The 27,493-nt window shown below is 50.3% G+C and overlaps 1 protein-coding gene across 1 annotated transcript in view; it reads right to left on the bottom strand.

Annotated features, from left to right (window-relative positions):
* Window positions 1–6,455: 6,455 nt before the first annotated feature.
* The window catches only part of ELP3 (elongator acetyltransferase complex subunit 3), an 81,730-nt gene continuing 60,692 nt past the window's right edge, over window positions 6,456–27,493 (bottom strand). Inside the window, exons 13-15 of the mRNA XM_084513971.1 lie at window positions 26,534–26,761; window positions 24,223–24,304; window positions 6,456–6,951 (exon numbers count right to left, since the gene is read on the bottom strand). Coding sequence (XP_084370097.1) covers window positions 6,875–6,951; window positions 24,223–24,304; window positions 26,534–26,761 — 387 coding nt within the window. The 3' untranslated portion in view covers window positions 6,456–6,874. The remainder of the gene's footprint in view (window positions 6,952–24,222; window positions 24,305–26,533; window positions 26,762–27,493) is intronic.

Genomic DNA, 27,493 nt, shown 5'->3' with positions numbered 1-27,493 from the left:
GGCTGGGGAGAAGAGGCTGGGAGCTTGTTTATTATGGAGGTGATGAATTCCTCTTCGTTGGATTCCTGGTTCTCCTCCTTCATGCCACAAGAGCTGAGGGGGAGCGTGGAGATGTGGCACGGTGCACAGCTGGGCTGCTTTCCTGAAGCACCGACCCCTAGGAGTCCCTGCGCCGGGGTAAAGCAGCTGGCTCTTGGTTCAAGCTGCTGCTCTGGTGGCAAGAAAGGGCCGTGATGGTGACAGTGACAGTGACAGCGAGTGCCTGTGGTGCATTCAGGCCGAGAGCAGCGCTGTGGAGCACATCACCGGGCTGAAATCGGATGCCTCAGCACCCTGCTCCCTGGGCTTTGGTGCTTCCTTGGGTCAGAGCATGAACCTCAGTGACTAAGGATGCTCCACGCCGTTAATTACCTGCGATCCCAATCTCTTGAAAGGATGGAAGAAGTGAGAGCCACGTGGCTCTGGGATTCAGCCTCGTATTTCACCAGCTAGCGAGCGCGGAGCTTCGCCCTTCCGCTGCGACGGGGGAAAAATGTGCGAGTTGCTCCTCATCGTTCTCTCCGCAGGCACTGAAATTGATTGTTTAGGATTAAGGCCACTCCAGACTACTTAACTTTTCTTTTTGTTTCCGTGGGACAGAAACAACATCGCTCACAGAGCTGCGAGATAGCCGGGGGCAGGATTTATCAAGGCCAGAATTAACTACTTGCTCCGGCCCCGGTCGGGATGAAGTCGGGTAACGCCAGTCTATCCGTCTCCAAAATTAATCACCGCATCCAGCTCGTTGATCAGCAGAACCCTTCATTAATCACAGAGCCCAGCACGTCTCGCCACACAGCAGATCTTTTCCCCGTGCCAGCTCCTCTCAGGCAACGTGTGAAGACTCCTGCGTGTCCCGGCCGGCTGCGTGCAGGAACGTTGTGAGGAGCTCGGCCCTGAGAAGGTAACGAGCTCGTACGGCTCGTTACAGTCCCTGCTGTTCTCTCCAGATTCTTCATTACGCCCTTAATTGATTTTTGCTGAGGCTTTTTGAAGTCAGAAGCAGAGGTTCGCTCCCGGTAAGGCTTGCTTGGCTCACCTTTATTCTCCCCGAGCTGCAGGATCAGAGAATTTAGGTGAAATTGTTTCCACGTGCTCCACGGTGGCAGCAGGACACGGGTGTAGACCCCAAAATCCGTGACTGTTGTCCCTCCTGTAACTTCTCTCAACATTTGGCTGTTAAGTTTTGGAGAAAGCCACTTCAGTCCTGGCTTTTTTCATCTCTTCCAATCTGTGTTGTGGGCCCCAGCCCCAAATAACAGAGATCCCCGCTCTGCTGGGATCAAGCCCCTGCTTTCACAGCCTTGCCACCTCCTTTTTATGGGCTCCCCTAATCCTAGAGACCCAGGGAACTTGCCAAGGCAAACAGCAGCAGGCTTTGCTTAAAATATACTAACAAGAAACAAATTCCCAGTGCTACCACCTGCCATGGGGCAGGAGTTTGAAATCCCAGTGTTAGGAGAGGGGAGATTTGCTGGGGGTGAGACTTGATTTGCACAAATTCTGGGGGAAAGCACCGTGGATGGAGCCTTACCAAAGGCTGCAGACTGGTTTGGAGACGCTCCCTAAGGCAAATAGGCACCCACGGAGGAATTTGTATGCACTGATTTTGGGTTAAAAAAGAAAAAAAAAAATCTTTTCCATTTACTTCTCCCCAATGTCTGCTGCAGACAAGCCCCAGATGAATTCAGCTGTCAGCCTGGCCCTGAGGAGCTGCAGCTTTTGGCCTTGGTCTTTCATGTAAGCAAAAAAATCACTGCATTTGACTTTTTCCCCACAATTTTGAACGGACTGAAATAGGGGAAAGAATTATAAAGGCAGCTGTGGTGCTGCAAGAGTTCAAACCCACTGAAGCAGCTCCTGGGGGGGGGTCAGTGCAGAGGCTGGTGGCCTTTGGAAAGGGGCTTGGGGAATGAAACCCCACAGAGCCTGAACAAACTCATGCCCTTGGCTCCTTTCTGGCTCCTGCTTCTCTTTATTTAATTTTTTCCTTTTTTTTGCAGATTCCCCGAGCCCCCAGTGAGCTGAATTACTGCCCTGCAGGCAGGAGGCTGCCCCCGCTGCTGCTGTACCACGGACAGGAGCGAAGAAGGCAAACAAAAATCCCAAACTGGCAGGAGGGGCTCGGTCCACCCACCCCAGTTCTGGGGCGTGAGGCTTTGCAGTCCCCAGAGAGGCTATTTGGTGTCTTCAGGTATTTCTGGTTAGTTAGCGTGTTGTTTTTTCCCTTATTTCTCTTTTTTTTTTTCCAATTCCATTTTTGATAATGGCTGGAGGTGCTGGGGTTTCGGAAAGCTGAGCGCGGCCTTGAGTTACCAGCTGGACACAGGAGGTGCCAACCAGGGTCTGAAAATAGAGATTCTGGATTTCCCCCCCAGCTGAACAACATTTGTTCTGCTGAATTCATCCCTTCCAAACATTGCTGTACAGCTCCTGCGAGCGATGCTTCGTCGGGCTTGAACACCTCGATTTTGGGGTGGCATCCCCCAAATCCCCAGCTCCCTGCTCCGATTGCCTGGGCTGCAGCCAGATATCTTTCTCCTGGAGCTGACCCTTCACAGAGGAGTTCCCAAACACCTTTTTTGTACAAAAATGTTGAATTGTGGCCAGCTACTTCATTTTATTTGATGACTTCGTGGCTGGGAGCAGGACCCGCTTTGGCCAGCAGAGCAGGCAGACAGCGCGGGGACTGCACCAGGGCAGCCAACAAGAAAACCCACTGCACGCAGCCACGCCTGGGTTTCTGTGGGCTGTGCAGGTGCTGGAACAGCTTTTATTTTGTAGCTGCAGAGCCGTGCAAGCACAGCGAGGTCCGGCTGAGCCCTGGAGCAGTATCAGGCCAGATGGACACAGGACCCTTCAGTGCAGCGGTGACGTGGGTATGAAAACAGGGCTCAGACCTGCCCGAGGAGCGCAGGCACGTCCCTGCCTGCCCCCCACGATGCTCCCTCACAGCAGGGGCAGGCGCTGGATGCAGCGTTGTGCTTCAGCAACGGGCTCACGGCACGCTTTACCCGGGCACAGGACGTGGTTTCTTCTTGGGGTGAGCACCTGGGGCCACCTGCAGGACCCGGCCAACAGCCCTGAGCCCTCCTGCAGCAGCCAAGCATCTCCGGGGTGCGTGGCAGCAGTGGCAAGGAGCAAGGACAAACCCCCTGTGGTCCCCTGGGGATGAAGGGAGCCTTGTAAGCAGCAGCCAGAGGCAGCCCCCAGCCCCACCAGGGTTCCCACCACCTTTGGCAGCAGAAATCCCAGGCAAAGAGCGGCTCCCTGCAGCCAGGGGGGAGCAGGAGCTGCTCTGCAGCCCCAAGCCCACTTAGCAGGCTGTCGCTAATTGCTCCAGCGCTACGGAGGCAGGGGCAGAAGAGGATTTGAAAGCAGCGAGGAAGAGGTGTGTATAAATAGAAGCAAGAGGAACATTGAAGCTGGCAGCGCTGCCTTTCACATCAGCAAGCGCAAAAGCACGGCAGTGGAAGCGGGGCGCGCGCCCTGCTGCTCCTGCCCCGAGCTGGTTATTGCTGCTCCTGCTGCACCTGAGCCTCTCCCCCTGCTGCAAACAGCGCTGGGGATCAGCAGCAGCCCAAAACGATTGCCCAGGAAGAAAGCAACGTGCGAAAATGCTGTGCTGCCCGAGACAGGTGAGCAAAGCATGAGCTGCTCCTGGCATTCAGAGCAGCGCTGCCTTTGGCAATTAATTGCTAAATGCAATTAGCTGACTTCCTGCAGCACAGCTCGGTAAGGAGGCGGTGCCTGCTCTGAGACGGGTGCTGTTTGAACCAAGGAAAACCAAACTCGTGTAATAACCCTGACTTTTGGAGTGTTGCAAATAATAAATGGGTGGATAACTTCAAAAAGTTTCCTCGTGGCTGAGCCCTAAGGACCAGCAGCCATGGCTGGGAACAAGCCAGCCCAACTCACCCAGCCTGAGCCCCAGCTCCTGGAGCTCAGACATCCGCACGTCACCTGGCGGTGTGAAATCTGTTACAAGGCAGCACCGTGACACGGTGACAGGGCAAGCAGGGACTGGCCGGGCAGTGAGCAAGACCACGGCTGTGCTGCACAAGCCCTGGTGCAAAGAGAAGCTCTGGGTAGAGCCGAGCTGCGCCTGCTGCATGCCCACAGCCCCCCCAGGAGCCTCTTTGACCCCCCCCAATTTGTTATTTGGGTACCAGGTCCCATGCGCTGCCCCTCTGCCCACCCAGCATTAATTAAGTGCAGCTCAAGGAGCAATCGCAGCGCTTCAGGCAGCAGTACAAGCGGCTCTTTTCCTCCCCCAGGTTCTCACTTTGCCTCTGCTCCTTCCCTTTTTGCAGCTAGAGCTGCGTGAAGCCCTCGTGGCCATCGTGGCTTTATGACTGGATGTTCCTGGAGTGCTTCAGGCCCAGGAACGCCGTCAGCCCATCGCAGCGGCAGCAGGAGGTGAGGTTTTTGCTTCGCCCCCCTGCCAGCCTGCGACGTGCAGGGCAGGCAGAGGCTGTGCCCGGGCTCGTGTCCAGGCACCGCAGAGCCCATGAGCAACGCTCAAACCCGCTGAGACCTCGCACATCCGAAGGCACCTGCTAACAGGGCTGGCTCCCTGCAGGCTGTGGACATGTCCCGATGTATTTTTGAGCCCCAGCAGCTGCATGAAGCAGCAGCTCGGGGCATCAGCCTGCAAACCCTAAAGCCCAGGGTGGCTGCAGGCAGGGCACGCACCGGGAGCGGGATTTGGAGGAAGAAAAATTCATCACACTGCGAAACCAACCCCAGCCTCTGCAGCCCAGCCCGGCGTGAGCTGAGCCAGCGCAGCACGAAAAGAACAGGCAAACGGGAAGCTCAAAATAAGAGCAAGAAAAAGGTTTTATTTCCTGATAAATCAGCTCCAAAGCTCAAAAAGCCTCGGCCTTAAATAAATGTATCTGGTAGTTCCTGGCCTTACCAGAGGGCCAAAAGCTTTCAGACGTGGAAGCGTGGAGTTTTGCTGGTGGGTGCCTGCGAGCGGGGCCGGCAGGGCTTGGAGCATCAGCCTGAGTCAGAATTCAGCAACGGAGCACCTCAAGGATGCTGCACGGCGCTCGCGTCCGTTTTCATCTCAGCTTTTAGTGGCAGGAGCTTCGCACGCCCCATTTACCCCTGGCTCAGAGGAAGAAAAAGCAGCTCACCACATCCACAAGCCACAGCCGCCGCCTCCCCTCTCTAAACCAAACCATCCGTAGAGGGTGTGAGGCTCGGCCACGCGCAGGGTTTGGGTCCCACCAAGCTTTTTTTTCACCCCCCAAACCCTTCAAAGGCAAGGCACGGGAGCCTCCCCTCGCTAATTAAACCTTTATTGCCAGGTGTCTCAGCTCCCCCCCGAAGGGCCGCGCCGCCCGTGCGTCAGCAGACGTCAGCGCCGTGCTCGCCGCTGACCCCGGCGTCCGCAGCAATAGATCACGGTGGCAGAAGCACATTTACTGCCCGGCGCCGAGCTTTCCTCGCCGAGCTGCTCCGAGTTAATCACGTGTGGCTGAAGGCTCGGCATTTGCGAAGTTTCCAGAAGGCTCCCGGCAGAGTCATTTGTTATATTTTACTCCCCCAAATGTCAGCTCCTCCACGAGCCGCTGCTCCGCGGCTCTACCCCCCGTTTTTTCGATTGAAGTGCGACGAGGACGCAGCGGAGGAGGTCAGAGCTCAGCTGCTGCTTTCTGAGCGTGCCGGCGCCTTTCTGCTTCGTGGCTCCTACAGATTTGGTAAAGCCGAGCAGGCAGCAGCACCGTGCTGCTTTCTGAAACCTGGACTTGCTCACGACACTGGGCACCCGCCCACCCTGCGCCTTCCTCACCCACCAAATGGCACAGCTCGCTCACACCTCACTGTTTGCAAAAGGAAGCTTTAAAATAATTCCTATCCGAATGAATCCCACCCCCAAGGGAAAGTTAGGGCCCAAAAGCTCCCCAAAGCCACTTCCAGAAAGGAGAGGAACAGCCGGGAGCAGCCCTTGGGCATTCCCCACGGGCAAATCGTGGGGGGATTTGTGCCCAAATCTGTGAGCTACGGGATGGGGAAACAGAAGATTGGGTGTGGGAAATGAAGTTTAAACTGGATTGAGCCTAGTGGAGGGCAGCGGGGTGCTTGGTATTAGGATAACGCTTTTTCATAATATGGGTGGCCGAATATTGAAACAGGGACCTGAATTTTGTGGCTTTCCCACGTGGAGACATCCAAGCGTTGGTCAGACAGGGCCCTGAGCAACCGCAGCTAATTGAGCCTGCACTGGGGGACGTTGGCCTGGAGACCTCAGAGTCTCTGCATTGTCTGTGTGTCTCTGTAGAGGTTTGGGTCACATTTAGTCCCAAATCCTACCACTAGCATGGAAGGAAGTGGCTTCCAATCCTCAGTCATACAAGGATCAAAGCGCACGTCTCGGGATGGACAGAAAGCAGCCAAGGCAGCAAAAATGATATGCAAAGAGAAGGAATTCATTCATTTTGAAGGCAATTTCAATGCATGTTAAAAGCCCAAAAGATAGCATCGGAGAAATAATGGACATTTTTCACACCAGGCTGCCTTATAAAGCCCCCAAATTCAGAGCTCTCAGTTCACCCGTGCTTCAGTCCTGTATTGCAGCGCCTCAGAGCCAGCCCCGGAGACTCGGCAGGCTGATGTGGGTGAGGAGACGCGTGGCGTGCCTGGCAGCTCTCAGGAGCACTGCGTGCCCCAGGGGAGATGCCCCGTTTGCTGCCGTGGGCTCTTTGCAGCTGGCAGGCTTTGGTTTTCAGCTTCAGTCCAGCACCTTGAGCTTTCCTCCCAGGATTTTCCTCCTCTGCTGTTGTCCTCTCTCCTCCTGGCAGCCGGAGGGCGAGCGCCTCCCCGGGGCTCAGTCCAGCCTTTTCACCATGTAGGGCCCTTCCAGCTCGTAGCCAATCTTCCTGTAGTAGTTCCTCGTGCCAACACCTGCGAGAACAACAAAAAAGTTTTGATTCAGGGGGGCACCAAAGCAGGTTGAGAAGCCAGGGCCAGACAGGGAAGTCACTCCTGTGGAGGGACGGTGCCAAAAGGAGCTGCCTGCTTTGACCTCCCTGGCTGCTGTGCCAGGGTCGGGATATTTGCTCATTAGCACCTGGACTGAAAATGCTGTTTTTAAGGGAGAAAATGATGTAACGTGGCTGTTTTTTCTACCCGGAATCACGCACCCTGTCCTGAGAAAGTCTGCGAGGGAAAGAGGAAGAAAACAACAGTGAGACGTGTTCGAGAGCCAGGAGTTCGGAGTAGCCCGGGTACAACAGCAACCAAAGCCGGGCTCTCGAGAGGAGGCAGCCCAGCTGCAGGCACCGTTACCAGGAACTGAAGGGCTCTAAAGCCCGGCCAGCTCCGTCCAACCGCTCTCAGAAATGAGCTCAGCTCCACTTCAGCGAGACGAGTGGGCCCCTGCCGCCACAATCCAATTTCCTCGTTGAAAAGGCAGCCTCCGAACGCCTCCCTTCTCAGACGGCCTCTTCCCTCGCCTTCCTCTCTTAATGAGGCCCCGCAGCGCGGGGCCAGCCCGGCCCCACAAACAGCTGCCTTCCCCGCAGCGCCCTGCAGCAGGACAGGTCCATTAGAGCAGCCTTCCCCCTCACCTTATCTAATTACTCACAGATGCAGCCGGTTAGTCATCGGGAGGAGGAGGAGGAGGAAGAAGGAGGAGGAAGGATTCAGCATCGTGGCACCGTCGTGAGCGCAGCTGGTGGGGCAGGGCCGGGAGGACAGCCAGGAGGCAGCTCTGTGAGATGAGCAGCTCCTCGTTCCTCTCATCTCCCCCCTCCGGATGGTTCCTGGAAACTGGGGCACTTGGAGGTGCTTCTCCAGGTGCCCCCGGTGCAGCTGGTGACCCCCTCGGGCCCCGCGCTGCTCCTCTCCTGCACCTTCAGCCCCTGCCTTTTTGGCAGACTCGGGGAAAGGAGCCCCCAGGTGCCTGCTGAGCGCACGCTGCAGTAGCTACCAAGCTGCTGAAGCGCCCCAGCTCCAGGTAAATGCCCAACTAACATCCTAGAGAAGCATTGTGTTAACCTCAGCATGGGAACATGCATGAAACATCCTCGTCTCCCCCCATTCTGGCTGAAGCCGAAGGGATCCGAAGTCACTTGGCTTCAGCACGAGCCTGAAGGCAAGGAGAAATCCCAGCCCGCTGCAACCCTTCTGCTCCCTCCTCCTCATCCCTGCCCAGGGCTGTCGGGATCTCTGACCCGCAGCCAACCGTCCCTTTTATCAGGATCTTGCCTAAAAATCCTCCGGGTTAGCAGAGATGCTGGGAGATGACGCCAGATTTTGGCAGGGAAACAGCAGAGCCACCCCACCGGCGGCACGACTCGGATAAAAGGATGAGCGAAATCTAAGCCGAAGAAGAGGAGTCCTCTTGAAGCTAAGGAACAACTGGAGTAATTCAGGTGATGCTCTTCAACCCGCCTCGATTAGCGGTATTTAAAATTCCTTTTTTTACCCCAAAATGTTGGGAAAGGTGTGGATTTTAACAGAAGGCAGCCGAGGTGGCACCGGAGCGCTGCGTGCTGCCTCCATTAATCTGGCAGCGATTAGCAGGCGCTGGTTAAGTGCCAGCTCCTCAGCTGAGGGCGATGGGGCCAAGCCATTAACAAGACAGATACTGCAGTCACCCAGCCCCGTGCCCCCGCGGTCCCACATGGGGCTGCCCCGCAAGGCTCCTCCGAGGACATTTTGCCATCAGCGTGACACAACTGGAGGAGAAACAGGGTACCGACGTCAGACGAGTTAAGAAAACTGCAGGTATTAAAGCCACGTGCTGCTCTGGCTGCTCACAAGTCCCACTAGGGCTAAGGGCTGGGGAAGCAGCCCCAAAATGCCTAACCCACATGGTGCTTGTCCATAAAGCGAGCTGGAAAGGAAGGCAACTTTCTCTTCCCAAATCCTCGCTGCTCTGCCTTAGGGCTCACCTACCCAGGGTGGGGCAGACAAATCCTCCAGGGCAGCGCTCGTCCCTCTCCAAGTTGCACCTGCACTCACGGACAGAAGAGGCAGCACCCGAGATGTGCCACAAAAGAAACATCACATGAGAATGGAGGAGAAAGGCCAGAAGCTGTCCCAAGAAGCCAGAATCAGCCGCATCTCTCATTCTAGGGTTTTAAAACGGGGGTTTTAAATATCCCACAACAAAGTAGAGCCTGAAGGCAGCAGAGCTTTCAAACAACCCCTCCCAGGCACCGTCGGTGGCTGAGCAAGGGGCTGGGGCTCCCAGCACACCGACCTGGACAGAAACCCAGGGCTTGGGGCCAGCTGAGGCGTTTTGGAAGCGTCCCTCGCTGCAATCTTCCAGTGACACATCCCCTGGCGAGGGCTGCCGCTTCGTTTCGCAGCCTTTTGTTCTCTTCCTTTGGTAGCGTCTGAACAACGGCGCAGCCTGCTGATAAAAACCCCCGAGCCTGGCTTGTTACCATAACATTTACACCGCAAAAATGACATAAATTAAAAAAAAAAAAAAAAAAAGCTCGCCTGGGTTAGGGGATGGAGGAAGGTGAGCGCCGTGCCAGGGTTCAACGCTCCTCTGGGCCAGGAGGAGGGCGGTGGAAATCAGCTTTGGTGCAGCCCCCCTGCCCGTGCCCTTTTCTGTGCAGAGCCCATAAATACACTCTTCTGACTCAAGCCTGCCACACAGCAATGTTGCAGTGCAGCAGCCGAGGCCGAGCATCCTCAGAGCTCCCTTCCCCACGGCTCAGTGGTCGCAGAACTAAGTGCAAATGAGGCTGTTTTCAGGATCATTAAAGCGCTCCTAATAGTTCATAAAATTTCCATAGCAGAGGCTTACTGAGGCACACGAGAGGATTGTCTCCGCGCCGGCCTCCGCATCTTTTGGCAGCATCTCGCAGCTCCCTTCCCCTTAAAACATTTCTTAGAAGCAGTTTCTGGGCAGCACAAAGCGAACCCGAATCGGCCGAACCTCCCAAACTGCCTCCAACCCTTAACGTGCCGACCGCAATTCTGCCGAGAGCGAAACCTCTTCCAAATTTTGTGAGATCTCCAAGGGTGCTGAGAGAGGGACCGATGCTTCCACGCACCCACAGGGACATCAGCAATGTTTTGGCATCAGCTTCAGCTGCACAGAGCTGGGCTGGGGGCTTGGAAAGCCACAGGGCAGCCCAGAAGGATCTGAAATTTCAACACAGAGAAAAGAGCAGAGGGAACTGAAGCGCTGGGAGGGTCTCCTCGGTGTCCAAGCACATCCCCCGTGATCGGGCTGCTGCTGCCAAAGCGCTAGGAGCACTCAAAGGCCATCATTGATGGCTCACAAAGCTCACATTTTGGAGCTCTCGAGACTTGGGGTCGGGTGACTCGGAGCGTGATGTCAGCGGCGAGCAGCAAACACAACCCTCTTTTTCCCCATGAGTGTTGGTGGAGACCCCGGGCTGCTAGCAAAAGAGAAGTTTTAGGTTTTTCTTTATCCTTCTCGCCTTGACCTCCACTCACGTCCAAGAAGAAACTTGGCTGGCCGAAAGAAAAACGCCTCGTTGTGAAATCCACTGAATCCACGCAGGACTTCAAGGCAAAGCTGACACTGAATGGCACCTGGCAGCCACCCAGAGCACCCAGAGCTCGGGCAGAGACGTCTTCAAGTTGGTAGGACCTGCTGAAATGAGGAAGGGTCAAAACCACGGGCTGAAATCCGTAAGGGTGGCAGGGAAAGAGGAGAGGAGAGAACTTGTTCTTGTCTATTGTGTACTGGATGCTAACTAAAAAAACCCACATCGCCTTTCCAAAATGATCCATGAGTTAAGAATGCGCGGGATATCCATCCCCGACCTCTGATGAGTTTGCTTTGGCATTTGCAGTGTTCACAATGCTGGATTTTATCTGCAGGGAAAACACAAGGCGGCTTCAGGCGAATGGCGAGCAACCGACCGCCCAGAACGGTAACAATGGGGAAAAGGCGAAGGATTTGAGATAACCAGAAGGATTTGAGATAACCAGAATGCCTTATCAGCACCCAGGAAATGGGAAAAAAAAAAACCAACACACACCATTATTAACATTGCTGAGGAAACCTGAGCGTTTCAGAGCCATCAGAAAGAACATTATTAATTTAAGAAACCAACGAACAACCCTTACACCAATCCCTGCAGCAAAGATTTCTTGGTTTAGATTGGGTAATTGTCACCTTATTTCCCCAAAATCTCACAAATGTGAGAGGAAGCACAGCCATTCTCACTTTGCTTTTAAAACGAGGGATTCTGTTGGGAATTATTGAGAGCTACGCGTACTCTGGCAGCCATCAGAAAACAGAATCCAGGAAATGCAAGTAGAAAACAGGAATATAATATTATTTTTTTAAAAGAAGATCATTGAAAGCATACACGAGCTTTAAAAATGGAGCACTTGAAACCATTTTTAGTATTTTAAAGCATCTCTAAGCATGGTGGAGCTCCACCAGAGCCACTCTTCCCATGTTTCAGCCCTCTCTGGAGGGACCGAAGGCAGGCATGGGAGAGTTCAGTGTTTCGTGACCTCCTCCTGCTGCAGCAACCACAAAGAGCTAATTAGCGTGGCACTTAGAGCCGTGATTTAGATGTATCTTCATGGACTTACACGGCTCTTTGTACCACCGTGTGTGGAGGGCTTCACAAGCACGGGCTGGCTGATTTAACAGCACCAAAGGCGGCGGCAGCAACTGCGCCTCACCCGTGCTGAGTCTGTGCGGTGCCGTTTTCTGAACCTGGAAGCAGGATCCCCACCTGAAAGCCTCGATTTTTCTTCTGTCAAATGAACGTCGTGCTCTCTTCCCGCACAGATTGCTTGCCAGCAATTTTAAATTACTATTTTCACAACACCTCTGTCTAGCGGGGAGGTACTGTCATCGCCACGTCCCAGAAGAAGAGCCAAGATCCCAGGCAGCTGGGTAATTTGTCTGAAATCACAAATCAAGGCTGTGATAAAAAGCGTTTGGAAGCCTGCATCTCTCTTCATCAGCTCACCAACTCACCTCTCTGCTACAAACACCGACAGCTTTCGTGTTGGGGACCGGATTATTGCTGAAGCTGTGGGCAGAAAGCCCCAAATATCCCCGAGCGTCTCCGTAGCCAAATCCAGTCCCTGCTCTGAAAATCCTCGTTCAAACCTACACTGGGGCTTGATGTGCATGCCAAGAGATGCTGTCCCTTTCTGATAACGTTGATCCTGCCTCCAACTTGGGCTCAGCTTCTGTTTGATGAATACAACTGATGGAAAACTCACCTCTAAGTAACACCAAGGGACACCTTTATTCCCTCCTCTGCAACCCGCTCTTTGCACACCTGTAATTTAATTTAATCCGATTTAAATCCATGATGGCTTGGCCTAGTCTACGACCTGGCTAATTTGAAAAATTCTTTTCTTCTTTTACATCTCCCGCACGAAAGGCAGCAGCATCCCCTCACCCAGCTCCTGCAGCGACAAGTGGGAGGCTGGAGGTGCCAGCAGGAGTTTCGTGAGCTCCAGCAGAGTCTGACCACAGCCTGAGTGCTTTGGGAGACACAGATGCACCTGGAAAGGTATCTCAGGACCCTGAGAGAATAATTTAGTGAGCTGCTTATGGAGTTTTACTAAAGCAAAGAACACACACAGCACTGCTCTCATCCTGTTGCACTGAGGAACGTGTCTGTGGGTGATGGTACAAGGAAAACCACAGCAAAAGCCTTGGATTATTAACAAATTGATCATTTGGGCTGATTTGTTCTTAAAGCCAAGTCTCAAACCCAATAATAAAATATGGAATAAATCCAAAGGTAGCATTAAAGACCTGATTTGGCAGCGTTCAGCTTTCGGGGTGCCGTTCCTCACACAGGAGGTGCCCCGCTTCCACTTGCAGGCTTGCCGTTTGGAAATCAGTTCAGAAGCATCCCCGAGCTTCCAGATGGTGAGATTCCATCTCATTGATCTCCTTATTACAGGAGCAATATTTTATTAATGACTACACCGGCCTGCCCCAACCCAGCTGCACTGAAAGCAGCCCCGGTCGGCAGAGGGAAAGCCTTTAACGGGGACAGACGAAGCCGGAGCTCACAGATCTTCCCGCTCTACCCCAAACCAAATGAAGTATTTAAGACCTAATCCCAGAACTTTTTCACTTTCACGAAGTGCTGCCACTGGTGTGGCCACCGGGCGTCGAGGGAGACGGGGAGAGCGAAACGTTTCTGCTGCTAACCCCCAAATTTGGCAAGTTTGTGAGGTTTTAGATGCACAGCCCATGTCATGTCTTGAGGCTTCTTCCAGAGATAGTTGCTGGAATATTCAACCCATCTGGTAAAGTACTACTGAGAGGCTGGGGATTTAGGATGACTCACCAGGCATCAGAGGAATTCATGATCAATTTTCTCTCCTATGGCCTAGGAGATTTGAAGCGCCGAGGAAGAAACACTCGGCAATCTCCAGAGCTGGCCGACCCGTTATTAAACTGGCGTACCTGAGCACCCACCTCATCCCACAGCAGCTCTCCAAGGAAGCTCTCCCCACGCAGTGCACAGCTTCAGAAAGAGGTTTCAGCAGCTGCCCAGCACAGAAAGGTGGGATCTGAAATCAGCCTTTGCTTCTCGACCCCCCTCTCTTGCTCATCAGAGCCGGGGGAGACCATTAATGGCACAAACACGAGGTGTGGATCGAGGAGCAACTGGAAGGGTTTTCACAGATCTGGAGCTGAAGAGCTGAAGAAATCGACTGCTGCTGATTCACAAGGAGTGAGAACGAGCAGGCAGGGAAAAAAAATCCATCAGGATTTAGCCTCACTGCTGCCTGTGTTTGCTTCATTGCCCCTCTTGCAAATTCCTGAGACGATTCCTAAAAGTTTGTGCGTTGTGGAGCCCAGGAGCACCACGAGTGGATGGAGTCACTCCATTTTGCACCTCTGCAGCGTGAGGAGGTGCTTAGGAGGCAAGCTAATGAATGACCATAGTGTTCATTTAACCTGGTGCTTAAAACTGTGCGGGCATCACCCCTTACCTGCTCTGCAGAAATAATTTTGTTTGGCTTTGTTCTCCCCAAAGCACACGGGGATGGGCAGCTCGTGAGGGCGTTTTTCTCCAGCTCTCCCCCAAATCCTCTGCTGCTGCAGCTAAGGAAGGAGGCCGCCGAGGCTCGGCACCAGCTGATCCTCCATTCAGAAATCCAGCCTGCCTTCCCGTCGCCACCTTCAACCCCCGGCGCACTCAGGCGTGCAGCGCTCCTGGCCCGCGTCCACGTTAATTTTCTACTTGACAGAACACAAATAGAAACCTGGTCTGGGGGAAAAGTGATCATCTTGCCGCATAGTAATTAGCTTACGGTGGCGGTGGTGGGGGGGAGGACGGCCTCCACGCTGCCTCGATAAGGCTGCTACGTCACGGGGCTGGAGCGAGGCTCCAGCGAGATTTCGCTGCAGGGAGACATGAAAGCTCTGCTTCAGAAGATGAGGCGTGCTCGTGTGGGTCTGGCTGCTGCTCCAGCCACCGAGTAAATTATCAATGAGGTGCGTTTCGAGGCAACCGGAGCCGGCACAGGGACAGGTGACAAAATGCCTGCACTTCAAAGGGAAAAAAAAAAAAAAAAAAAAAAGAGGAAAGGGCGCTTATTAAAGGACCTCTGCGCGTCTGGTTTTAACAGGGCGAGCACCTGCGATAGGGGAATTCAATCTCATCCCCCACCCCTCCCCAACAAGCATCTTCTGCGCAGAGATAAGGAGACAATCCTGTTGGTACAAGCCAAGCCAGCCTGCTTTGCCGATGCCAGCACAAACAGATAACGCTGACAGACGTCACAGCAGATACTGCAGTTGAAAAAAACAGCTCTTCCGTGGCCAGAGCACTGTATTTATAGAGCCGGCTTTTTGCTGCTCGAAAAGTAATTTACAACACGGAAATACTTTGTCCGCTCACTCCTGGCCCTTGCCCTTGGAGTCAGCAGCGGTCTCACCTCGGGCACCTCCGCTTTCAGGGAGCCAGCTCCTGGGCAAGGGCACTCAGTGACACACCAACCTGTTAAGGATGACATGGCAGCATGAAGTTGTCTGTCCCCTTTAGGAAGCCGATTTAAGATGGGTAAATAGGGGTAGGGACAGCTCCTGGGCAGCTGGGCACCTTCAGCTCCTCTGCTGGGAGTAAAAGGAGTCCCCTCGGTCACGGCCCCACCTCGACTTGGCACGTGATGCTTGGATTACAGGGGTAAAACAAAAAGTGCTGTCACTGTTAGGTGCCACTGGTACTAAACCTGCTGCTCTCTGCTGTCTCCACAATAACTACAGGTGGAGGGAGCTGCTTGTGCTGAAATACACCCGGTGCCGACAGGGCTCTGCACGTGCCAGTGCTGTAAAAGCTGAGAGGAAAGCGGCTGCCACGCAGAGAAGATGTGTGTGAATATGTGAAGGGCACAGAGAGGCAGTGCCGGGCAGTACAAGCAGTGTTTTGAGATGATACCACTGGAAACGCACGTGGAAATTCAGTGGCAGGAGGGGACACATCCTTTAAAACAAAACAACAAAAAAAAAAAACCCACGCATCAATATCACGCCCAGAGTCAAAGCGAGGCGTTGCGGTGCCAGGGCAGGATGTGGGTTTGGCACAGCCCCAACCCTCCTGACAAAGAGGAGCGTGCGATTAAGGACTTGGCAAGGAGCTGGCAAAGCACGACAGATCGTGTGCTGGGAGCCAGGGGAGCGTAGCGTAAAGCCAGGCTGCCCGGGCACGGGCGAGCTGTGACGCAGGGATGTCTCGTGCTCATTTATTGCTAAGCTGCCTCTTGGCACCGGCTGGCCGGAGCTGCTCAGGTGTCTGCCAGGGCTCTGGGCCATTCCAGGGGCACCGAGTCCTTGGGAGGGAGCTTGAGTGAGTGAGTGTGTGCTGCTGCCATCGCTGCGCTGCCACGCTCACCCACGTGCAGCCTCCTGTCTCTGTAGACCCGCTGCTCATAGTCTCCATCCTGATTTCCTAGGTGGCTGAAGTGAACGACAACATGCATTAAAAGAACAGAAACATTTGGGATGGGAACTTTCTCAGAGCTGCTCCTGCATCCACATTATTTAAGTTCACAAACGTTATTTGCAAAGGAAGCAGGGAAACATTCCTGCAACATGTTCTTCAGCATCATCTGTAACTATCTCACACTGAAGAGGAAGGTCTCTGTCCCGAAATCTTATTTTTCAGATGCTTCAGGTAATTGGAAAGCACTGGCTTCAGTCTCTCTGGTCCTCGTTACTGCAAAAGCCAGCCACCAACATGAGGGGACGACAACAGAACAATCAGGTTGATGCTTAGAGGAAAAACAAAGGCTCCATAATGGAGGAATTTGTGTAAGTGCATCAAGGCAGGAGCTTCATGCTTCTGTCATTTAGGGTGGAGAGGCCTCTGGACTTCCAATGTTTTAAAATATATACTGCATTTCACATGCTCATCACATTTTAAAGAAAGTGTAATTCTTTACACACGTGATTTTCCTGAAACCAAAGCACTACAGCGAAAACCACAGCTACCCTACCTTGGGTCACTGGTGTGTGCATCCCCGTACGACTGCCTGAAGTACTTGCGAGGGGCAGATGGGGCTGGTTACGGGGTGCTGAGCAGCAAAGTCAAAATAATGGTAATAGAAACGCTCAGGGAGACAACAGGAAAGGTTTTAAAGAGGGCTGCCCTTCAGCCAGCGTTACTTAGGCTGAAGGATGACTTCTCCCAAGCTCAAGGTAAGCCAGCGAGGCGTTACAACCACCACTAGAAAGCTCGGGGAAAGGGACGGGGAGAGGAGTTTATCAGTTGTTGCAGGCAGACAGACTGGCAAGGCAGCGAGTCCCTGGAGGCTATCGGATACAAAGGCACTCTCTCTGACTTTAGAAGTCCTTGAGCAACACGCGGCTGGAGGGCAAGACGACGGCTGGAGGCTCACCCGAGCCTTGCCTCCCCTCCCCAGACACCCGGCATCGGCGGTGTGAGGAATGACACATCGATCCGCCCCGCTGCAGCACGCTCCCGTCCCGAGAGAGGCAGAGGCTGGAGCAAAGAGGCTGCAAGTTGGCTCAAAGAACAACAGGTACGAGGGCTGCGCTCACGCCGCAGGCTGGGAGGAACACGGGGAACGAGCACGGAGCTCGTTTGTTTGCTCTAAATCATCCTCTGAAGGCTGTGCAGCTTCTGACAAAAAAAAAAACAACAAAAAACCTTACTGGTTGAGTCACCGCATGCAACTGCTCCTCGCTGGCTCCCAAAAGGAAGCGCCAAGACCTACGGGCTGCAAAAAGGGAGACGCACATCGAGCTCTCCAAAATCCCACCCTAAATTAACAGATACCTGCCCGCTGCTGGAATGGTGAAAGAGGTCCCCAGAAGTCCCCAGAAGGGACCGGAGTAGGATCGTCCTGCCAAAAGGAGAGAAAATGCTGAAGGCAGAGCTCCAGCACCTGGTTATTGCCAAAAAGGAAGAAGAAATTACAAATTCAACAAGCTGACTGGCCCATCCGCTGGTCTCAAACACCAAGGTTGTCTGTTTTTTTTTTTTTCTTTCACATTTTCAGCGCCTAAGGACACGTGGATATCAGAGGGGGAACGTGTTTAAAATTGTTTTAGTGTAATTTAGGTTTTTTGGGGGGGCTTTATTCAAGGGGAAAACGATGCAAATCCCAAGCAGGTACAAGTAGAAGCAAACCAAAAACCAACCAAAAAATGCAAAAAGCAAAAAAACACACACAAAAAAAAAAAACACACACCACCACCAACAAAACAAAACAAAACAAAAAAAACAACAAAAGGCAAAGAAAACACACATGCAATTACAAATGCTGGAAAATGGAAAAACAGACATTTCAGATCAGACCTCCCCAGAGCTCTGAATAATAGAGTGATGCCTCCAGGGTCTACCATTCAGCTACCCAAGCCTGCATACTAATATACTACTCACATCAGAGGAGTAGAAAGGCACCACTCATGCAGAAAATTACCTTAAATGAGCAACGACTTCATGATAAACAAGCCGCTTGCTTTTTTACTTTGCTCTTTGATTTAGGTGGTGGGGGGCACCTCCTCCCTGCCAGTGAGGAGCAGAGAGCACGCTGCTGGCTCTGCGCAGAAACCCCGCGAGCAAAAACCCCCAAACCTCCCCGTTGCTGCAAATGTTTAATTCTGGTTTGTTTGGTCGAACATCCAGGGCTGAGGCTGCATTCCCCAGCAGCCAAGAGGCAAGCTTTGGGAAGAGCATTTGGAGGATCTGCACGTTGGCAGTGCCAGAGGTGTGACCACAGCATCATGGAATGAGAATATCCAGGGCTTTGCTCGTTTCCCATGCCCTCAGCACCCAAATTTCCCCACGTGGTGCCAGAATCCAAGCTGCCCGTCCTAACGCCGCTCACAAATGCTCGTCTTGCCTTGCAAAATGCACTCCTAGCGCATTTGTCATTGATTCTATAGTCAATTAAATGCAGTTCTCCCACCGGCCCTCTTCAAATGAAGTGATATTTAACTAGATACTCCACGAGGCAGCTGCTGTACAGCCGAGCTTGCTTTGTGCATCATTCCCCGGTTCATTGCCTGCGATGACTCCTGGGTGCCTGATGCAGGGGACCTCAGATTTTCCTTTGTTTGAGCGTAACCTTGCATGGTTTTACCTACTGCTGGAAGGGCGATCCTGGTAAATCCTGCCACATCTTTCGCCTTGTCTGCTTGTCGGTTAAATATCTCTAAGAGCAAAGAGGCAAATTTTGAGAAGGCAGGCTCAGCTCATCGTGTTTACCCCAAGAGCAGCAAGAACAAAACACTGTGGAAAGAGTCTGCGGGGAAACACATTTTTTTTTTTGCTAGGAGTACAAATTAATGTACTCTGAAGGAGCGCAGGAACTGATGGCGTTCATTTGCACAGTCCTGTATGGCCCTGAAAAGGAAAATTTGCTAACTTTTCAACGAGTACCTCAGCTCCTGGCACTGGGAGAGGTCCTCGCCCTGCTCTGCTTAGGATGAGAGCAGCTGATGAGGTGCAGGATGCTCCCCAGCCCACAGGGTGAGAGCAGCAAAGCAGGGAGGAGAGTTACAGCTTCTCCGCCAGCCTCCAGAAGTGAGCAAAGTGCCCTGGAGATAAGGCTGCCTTAAGCCAGAAGTAAATTCTTGGCTGAAGCAGCGGTTGAAAAGGTGGACCGCGAGCCTGCATCACAAATTTGGGTTGGAAACACGACAAAAGATGAAACCCGCGACTCGACAAACTCCAAACCCAAAGCTTTGACTGAAAACAAGCTTTAAGCCCTTAACCCCTGTGCAGGCTTGAAAGGGAGGATTACCACTTGTGGGCAGTGTGAGAACACTGGCGGTCAGAGAGGACGATTCCTAAGCAAGAAAACTACATTTATTTTTAAATCCCTAAAAACTGCTATTGCTCACAGTTCTGATTCAAGTCTATTTATACCGCTGCGTATTACAAGTCGCTTGCATGGAAGTCACCTCCATTTCCTCATGGATCTGATCTCTTAAATACTTTCTGCCTAAGCCAGCCTCACGGTTTGTGGGTGTTTTTTTTTCCCCCCAAGTTGTTTGGGTTTTATAAACTCGGGGATTGTTTGGGTTGAGGTTGGAGAAAGAGTTGCTGAGGATGAAGGGAGCACAAAAGGTGCACAAAAGGCATCCCCACACATCCAACTCCTGTGTCAGGTTTGTCTCACTGGTTCTTCTTTTGCCCACTCTAAGGAAAGCTCCTGCAGATGGAGACAGGAAAAACCACGACGGAGCACACACCAGCAAGAAAAGCGTGCACGGAACGGTCAGATGGATGCAGACCTCTGTATTGACTGGATTTTCAAAACTTAAAACAGAAAAATATCGAGATATCTCAGCGCAGTATTGCCTGGAGATTGTGCAATGTCCATCTACACAAAGCCTTAAAGAATTAAGATAGTTGAGCGTGGTTTAGAAAGTGGGAATCTGGGACAGACGCAAGCCAGACAAAAGTCTCTGGTGTGTATCATACAGAAGTGAGGCCACATGACAATATATTTTATGTAAATATATTTATATATATACATTTATAAAAATATAAAAGCTTCCTACCAAAACATGCTTGCAGAATGCTGTTTTTTGCAGCAGTGTCCTTGCTTAAGAACAGCAATATTCCTGTTCATGCCTTTTTTTCAACCTTTTTGTTCAACCCAAACCCCAGCTAAGACAGTATCAAGCCCATTTTCAAAGCTGTTACATTCTTAAACATATAAAAGTGAAGTTCTTTAAGAACTAGGGGATTGTACACAGTAGCTGTTCCATAGCACCAACCCACTAGCACGGGTTTATCCTTGGCTTCTCCCAAATCCACCTAATTAATTATTTTTTTTCAAAGGCCATCAATCTAAAGCAGACAAACATCTCAGAGGCACTTCATTAACATCCCCATATTTCCACTTATCTTGGGCCACTTCTTCTCTTATTAATAGCTAATGAGATTGGCGTTTCTAAAAATACCCAGCCAGCAGTGGAAGCAAAACTCCGGGGAGCCCTAGCGAACCCCATCAATCCTCGCAGCACTTCAGAGCCTCGTCCTGTGGTCTCCTGGGCACACCCTGCCAGTTGGCAATCTCATTCAACATCCAATATGAACTCTGAGGCACCGATTACTCGAGTAATTTATTACTTCGAAGGTGACCAAAAGGCTGTTTACATGAGCAAATCAAGGTACTTGAGAGCCTTATCGAACGTGCCCTGAAACTTTACCTCTGATTCCTACGCCAGCTCCGTTTCTCTCCCCTTACCGCTCTCCCTTGCAGGTGGATTTAACACCGGTGTGATGCATCAGATTTACTTTTAGAAAGTTCTGAACCTCCGTAGCTGCAAAAGGCAAAGGCACAGTTTCCTTAAACACATGAGACAGCGTGCTCGAGCAGCACCAACAGACTGGGGGATGAGTCACCGACTGTAATGAACGATTTTATCTCTCGCGGAGACTACAGAAAACAGGTGGTATTAGTTTAATTTCTATTCACAGCCCTGTGATTGTGGATTCCTGACTGCTGCAGCATGCATAGGAGAAAGATGTTGGGATCAGTCACCCCAAGCTGATTATTACGGTCCTAGCGATCTTAATCAGGAGGCAATCATGACTTACTCACTTGTCTCCCATTTACATGTTTGTATCGAGTGATTTTACAGTACTGCCTGATACAGAATATAAAAATGTGAACGCGGTGAAATACGCCACTGACTCACTGCTGAGGGGGAAGGAATTTGTGCCCTCCTGGAAGCAAGAAGTGGGAAAGTGCAAGACACAACGCCTGACCCAGCCAAGGGGACATGCGAGCTTGCAGGGAAGTGAAATAGTGTTTAATTAAGAGCATTGACGAGGTTACACGTGGGAAGGAAGCGGAGTCAGAGGGGAAAAGATTGTGACTGAAGTCCTCTGGGGTGCCTGGACAAAGAAAATTGGCTCTGGCAGCTCACATGCTCCTGCAAGGAGAGAGGTTTTCTAGCAAGTGAGGCTCTAACAGCCACAGCTCGGGATGTCAGGAAATGTTGGCTACTGCCCTGAGCAGGCAGGGCAGCAAACCACCTGGACAGGAGAGATGTTGCTGCTGTAACCTTGCTAAAAACAGACTAGGATGACTTTTTTTTTTCCTTCTTTCCTGTTTGTCGTAACAATTGTGACGGCACTGCTCGTTTTGGATGTTGTACATCAATGCTTTCATTTGAATTGACCTTAACCTGCCTTGAATTAAATGCATTTCCAAGGTAACCTCAAGCCACGCTTCAATCCAAGGCTGTGGCAATGAACCAGCCAGAGACTCCTGGAGCCCTCTGGACAAACCTGGCTCCCCAATTCCTTCTCTAAAGGGTGAGCAGACCCCGGAGCATGACCCCTGCTGTGGAGAGAGGGAAAGTGTCTTCAGTGATGGGCAGAGCAGAGCAAGGCTCCCTGGCAGCAGCAGGGCACCAGGGGACACCCTGCCCCTTGGGGACCCTAGGAGATGCGCTGCCCTGAATCAATCAGTAAGAGATGTCCCTACACAAAGCCAGGGTAGGGAACAGTCACAGATGATGACTGCTGCTAATTTCTAATCAGAGCTAAACCTGAATCTTAGAGATGAGCCCTAATTAGCCAGTAATAACAATCTTTTGTAAAGCCTTACCTTAAAACCTCACGCTATTCTTTTTGAAGAAATGAAAGACTGAAGAGAAGTATTTCTAATTTGCAAAACAAGAACTGTCAGAGTACAGAAACTCAGCGATTCACTCGGTTACTTTACCAGCAGAGCCTCGGGAAGGTTTTGATCCAGAAGGACTAGCACTGACCCACACAGTTCTCTGGCAGAGAGCATGCATCAGCATGCATCGGGGACCATTCCCTGAAGAGGCAGTTTGGATGTTCTGGCACTATTTAATTAACTAGTACTGATGTAGCCATTAAATGCCAGACTGGAAAATACTGCTGGAGAAAGGACGCTGTAAAAGAAAACACTGCAACAAAGCATTAATAAAAACATGTAGTACTAATGAGATAGGGAGCCCTGCGAGAGACATTTTGAAAGCAGATTTCCCTTACAGGCTTCTCTCGAGACAGTAGGGAAAATTTTGCAATATGTTGGAGCCCTAACCTCCCAATGGCTTCCCAGATTAAAAATCTATGCCGAAACCAAAAGCAGCAAAAACAAGTTCATCCTCTGATGCAGAAAGAACTTCTGCCTGCATTTGTATTTCAGATAAAACTTACAGGAGGACTGAAATTCAAGTGAAATCATCTCCAAGGAAACAGCTGGAAAACTTCTGTTCACTGCAGATGCTGTAGTAGTCTGTTATAGAGACAAATTGTACCGTATCGTACTTTGCAGCCCAGGAAAAAAAAAAGTTAAAAATCACAGACAAGGTCTTGGTAAGATGACACAAACTGTGCACGCAGCAGGACAGGCTCCTCGCACTGCATTTCAATGCAAAGAATCCATTCTTCATATCAGACTGCTAAAATACAGCTACAATTAGTAACACGAATGCTTCAACAGATCGTTTTTTAGCAATTGCTGTGTGTTTTCTGTTCTTGATGAACTAAATGTTCTTTATCACGGAGAGGTTGTGGCTGCCTCTGTCCACGCATCCCAAACCAAGACGTTACTGGCACAAAAAAAACCACCAAAACCCCAACATTTCCACTTGAGGAGCTACCTGGTACGGCCATTTCTTAACCCAATGAAATTCCCAGTTCAAATTTTCAAATTGACTCCTGTGCAGCAGCCACAGGGAAGCACGATTGGGCTGTGTCTTAAGAAAAGAAGGAACGGGGCATCTAGAGAATACAGAATTATCTTGAAGCATCTGGCCGCTGCCTGCGCATTGTCCTTGCTCAGACTCTCGTCACAAGTACTTGTTGAGACAGCTCACTTCAGCTCTCCTGCACCCCGTGACATGACACAGCTGGAAACACACACACAGGCTGTCCACTTCACTCAGCAGCTTGGAGCAGATCCGTGGTTTGCTGCTTTCCAGTGGTTTTTGGTGGGCAGGGAGAGGATTATTGTTTTTATAAAAGGCCTAAGTTACAGCTCTTCTTGTCAAGTCCCAAAGCACGAATGAATCTCAGGCCAACAAGAGTTTCTCTCCCCATACAATTCACCACCTTCCTCTGTTACAGAACCTATATGCCTGTAAAAGCTTTCTCTAACTACCATAACTGCTAATATAAGAATAAATTAATGCACAAAGCTAGTTCTGACCTTGACTCCACACACACACACACACACACACTGTGAGCTGCTGCCACTTTTTAGTCACAATGGCTGGAAAATGAAACAGGAGAAAGGGCTGCAGCTCTTTCTTACACAGCTCGCTTCTTCATGATAATGCTTAATGTATCCTAAAAGCACATCTGTCCACCCTAATGACGGTACTTGCAGAAAGGCTGGAAAATGGAGCCTGGCAATTTTCTATCCTCACAAACTCTGGAAAGCAGCCCTCAGCAATAACAACCTGTGACGGGGCCAAATCAGCGAGTTCAGAAATAGCAGCCTTCGGAGGAGGAAGCCACCCATGGTCACGCAGTCTGTCTCCTTCGGCACTAAGAGCAGGATGGATCCCTGCAGCGCGTCCTCTGGTATGCTGCTTGCGATAATAGTATTGTACTGGACAAAGCTATGATGGAATTTGACTCCATTACTAAGAAGCATCTGCTGATGCTCATTTTCAAGCTAATACGATGAATGTTCACAGCAGTGGTGCTGGCTGTAGTGGGTTTATTTTCAGATTAAGACGAAAAAAAAAAAAAAAGGATAAAGCAAAGGTACCTGAAATTACAGCAATTTTCCATGACCCATGCTCCTCCTTGGCTATTCTCTCTGCCTCCTCCATGAGCAACATACCAAATCCCTGCAACAGGAGAAATAACAGGAGGAAAATATAAATTCTGTAAAAATAGAAAGTATAAGCAAGGTCAGAATGTAAGCATTAGAACATTTCCAACAGAGGTATGTTCGGGCACAGGAATGATCAGAATCTTTTTGCAGGAGAGGGCAAAGCACAGCGGCTTGGGAGGAGCCCTGCACAGAGGTGTACTAACACTGAACTTCACTGCAGATTTCTCAGTTTTTGGTTCTTTCTTCTTCAGAACATGAAATTATCCATATGCAGCTGCCTGACAGCTTCTCAGTGGCTTCTCATCCATCTGGATGGCTGCCTGGCTGGACCTGGCTTAATGCTAGGGATTAAATAGGGAGCACAGGCACTGGATGAAGGTGTCTATGCTGTCAAATTGCAATTCTGGCCAGGGACATCAGTTGTAGTGGATGTGGCTAGAGCTGCTGTTGGCTTTTCTGATACAACTGTTCCCTTAGCGCCTCACAGTCTTTATTTCCACTGCCCCTCTGGGAGCCAGGAGCTGTTCCCATGCCCATTTCAGGCTGAAGAACTGAAGCACGCAGTGGCCACCAGGCTTGTTTGGGTGTCAAGTCCTGCATCAAGTCACCTGCGTGCCTCCTGCAGACCCACACCGCTCTCCAGAGCTCGTGGGACACCTACAAGGCTCAGCTCACGAGATGGAAGATGCCAAAGCAAAAAGGATTGCAGAAGAACCCGTTAATATTCTGGACCAGATCCATGTCTCTATTTACGTTTGGAAATCTTGCACAGCAGGGGTGCCACTGGAATCAAAATTCAAACCAAGGAATAGCCTTTCCACTCTATTTAACAACTTAGTTGTCCTATATATCTGGCAATAATTGATTGGATTAATTCACTTCCAACATTAGGATGCAGGAACTATGCTTGGCTCTTTGTTCATCTCTTTTCCTGACAAGATGTACAGACTCAGGCTGCGTTGAAACCAAAGTGGATGTGATTTAATTCTAAAAACACTTAACACTTACAGGCATTTTTAAATAACACACAGAAATCTTCATTCTAAAATGTTCCTCTGATCAGAAATTGTCCCCGCAACAGCAAAAAACGTTTTCTGCTTAACCTCTTGAACAGTGACACTTCTGAATGAACACCAGTGCGTCATATGCCATGAAATTTCAATTTCCAGCCTATTTTAAGGTTTGCAGTTGGCTACTTCCAATTGATTTTCTTTACTTTTTCTTTTTTAAACACTTTCGACGACCACTTTCCCCTTCCAAAATTTTGAAATGTTAGCTGTTTTGCAGCGGATAAATTCACTGTTCCTTTATTATTATTTTTAAAACAGCCACTGCACTATGGCTATACGTCATCAGCATCCAACAAAACCGCATCTTAACACATATACTCAGGGAAAGATTAATAAATACAAGGAAGTTAATTTAAAACATCAGCCCTGAGCAGTTCTGGCACCGAGGACAAACTGATTGCTTTTTTAAAAGCTCAGTTGAAAGGTTCAAAATCTACCAGGGCAAAATTTAATTCACATTTTTGCTCACCGCAAGCCACAGCATGTTACATGCAGCAGAAGGATAATGTGCAATTTTCATACAACTCACTGCAAGGAATTAGAGACACAGCTTTCCACTCCATTCTTTGCATTTTAAGATAAATATTCTCTCGTTCTATAAATGTTCCCTTGAAGGAAAACTGGGAAGGACCAAAAAAAATCTCGCCTTCCCATCTGTAATTACTTTAGATTTCAGAAGTGAAATTCATCTATTGAACAAGATCCATTTTAGCAGGAAATAAAAGACACAATGGATGTTTCCCTTTGTTTTGCTGTTACTCGGTTTGCAGTGAAGTCTGATGTACATACAGTACAGGATATCACAGGAAAGATACCTCAGAACCAGAGCTGCTTAGCACTTGAAAGCCAAATTAGCAGCAGGTAATGAGCTCTCGTATTGTATGGGCATGAGTAACGCAGATAGCATTCAGCCATGCTATTTTTTTTTTAATCTCAGAGCAGTAGCGACTGCCTAAACACTATCACACCAACAAAAACTCAGAAACAGCAGGATTTCAGCACAAGAAATGCAAGACGGAGCTTAGATTCAATTCTGTTTTTTACTGCAGTTGACTGTATTCCAAACAAAGAACGAAGCTCAGAGATGAAATTAAATTCTTCTCTAATTATACTGGGAGGGGTGGGGGTGTAAAAAAGCAGCACAGATGGAAAATGAAGACGGCTTGAGGTACCTGGTGCTGAAATTTTGAAGGATCCCGGCTGCTCACTGGGACCACGCTCCCATACACGTGCAGCTCCCGGACGATGGAAACACCTCCTTTCAGCTCGGGTCTGAAGGACTCCTCTGAACACTTCCTCAGTCGTAAAAGGCCAACGAGAATGTCCTGTTCTGGGTCTTCATAGGACAGGAAGGTCTCCCAGCCACCATTAGCCACGTAATCTCTCCTAACCAATTCAATCTGGTCGAAGAGAAGCAGCAGCGAAGAACACAAAGAGGAAAAGAAAAAAAAAAAAAACAACTGTTAAAAATATTTAAGCAACATGTTGAACAGACCGAAACCAATTTCATGGATCCATAAACTATTATGATTCAGAGAAAACATGAAGTGCTTTCTTAAAGGCCAATTTAATTCTGGATGGATTTTAGCGGTCCTGGATAAGAACTGATATTCCTGCAATCATTACAGACAAAAACCCGGGCCACTTTAATAGAAGCATCTTTGACAATGGGACAGAACTAGTTTTCTGTGCCTATTTGCATGCTTCCAGAAGGGCTGGTAACCCAGGTGGCTGCCAGTTTGTAAGTCAGCAACCTAAAACTGTGATTCTTAAGTTACTTTTCATAATTACTGCAGGATCAACGGGGGCAGCAACTCTTTCGACTAAGCAAGGGACGTGCTGTCATTGAAATTCAGTTCCAATAACAACTCAGCTAATGTAGAATGAGTGGTTTTGCATCTGCCTTCACTAAACCTGCATTTAGGGCCGTGCCTTTACTTATTTGCACAAGAAAAAGCTTGAGGTGTCTACAGGGCATGGGTTTTCCAAGCAGCAGCCAACTTTACTAATTATCAGCTGTTTTTTTTTTTTTTTTCCAGTAAAAACACTGGATATAGCTACAGGAACAAACTGCAACAAGAGTTGATGTGAAGCAGTTGGTGCTGAGTGTCTGCTGAGTTCCAGAAGTCTTT

Source organism: Aythya ferina (genome assembly GCF_964211825.1).
Source record: "Aythya ferina genome assembly, chromosome: 3".
Taxonomy (NCBI): Eukaryota; Metazoa; Chordata; class Aves; order Anseriformes; family Anatidae; genus Aythya; species Aythya ferina.
This window is presented reverse-complemented; position numbering and strand designations above follow the sequence as displayed.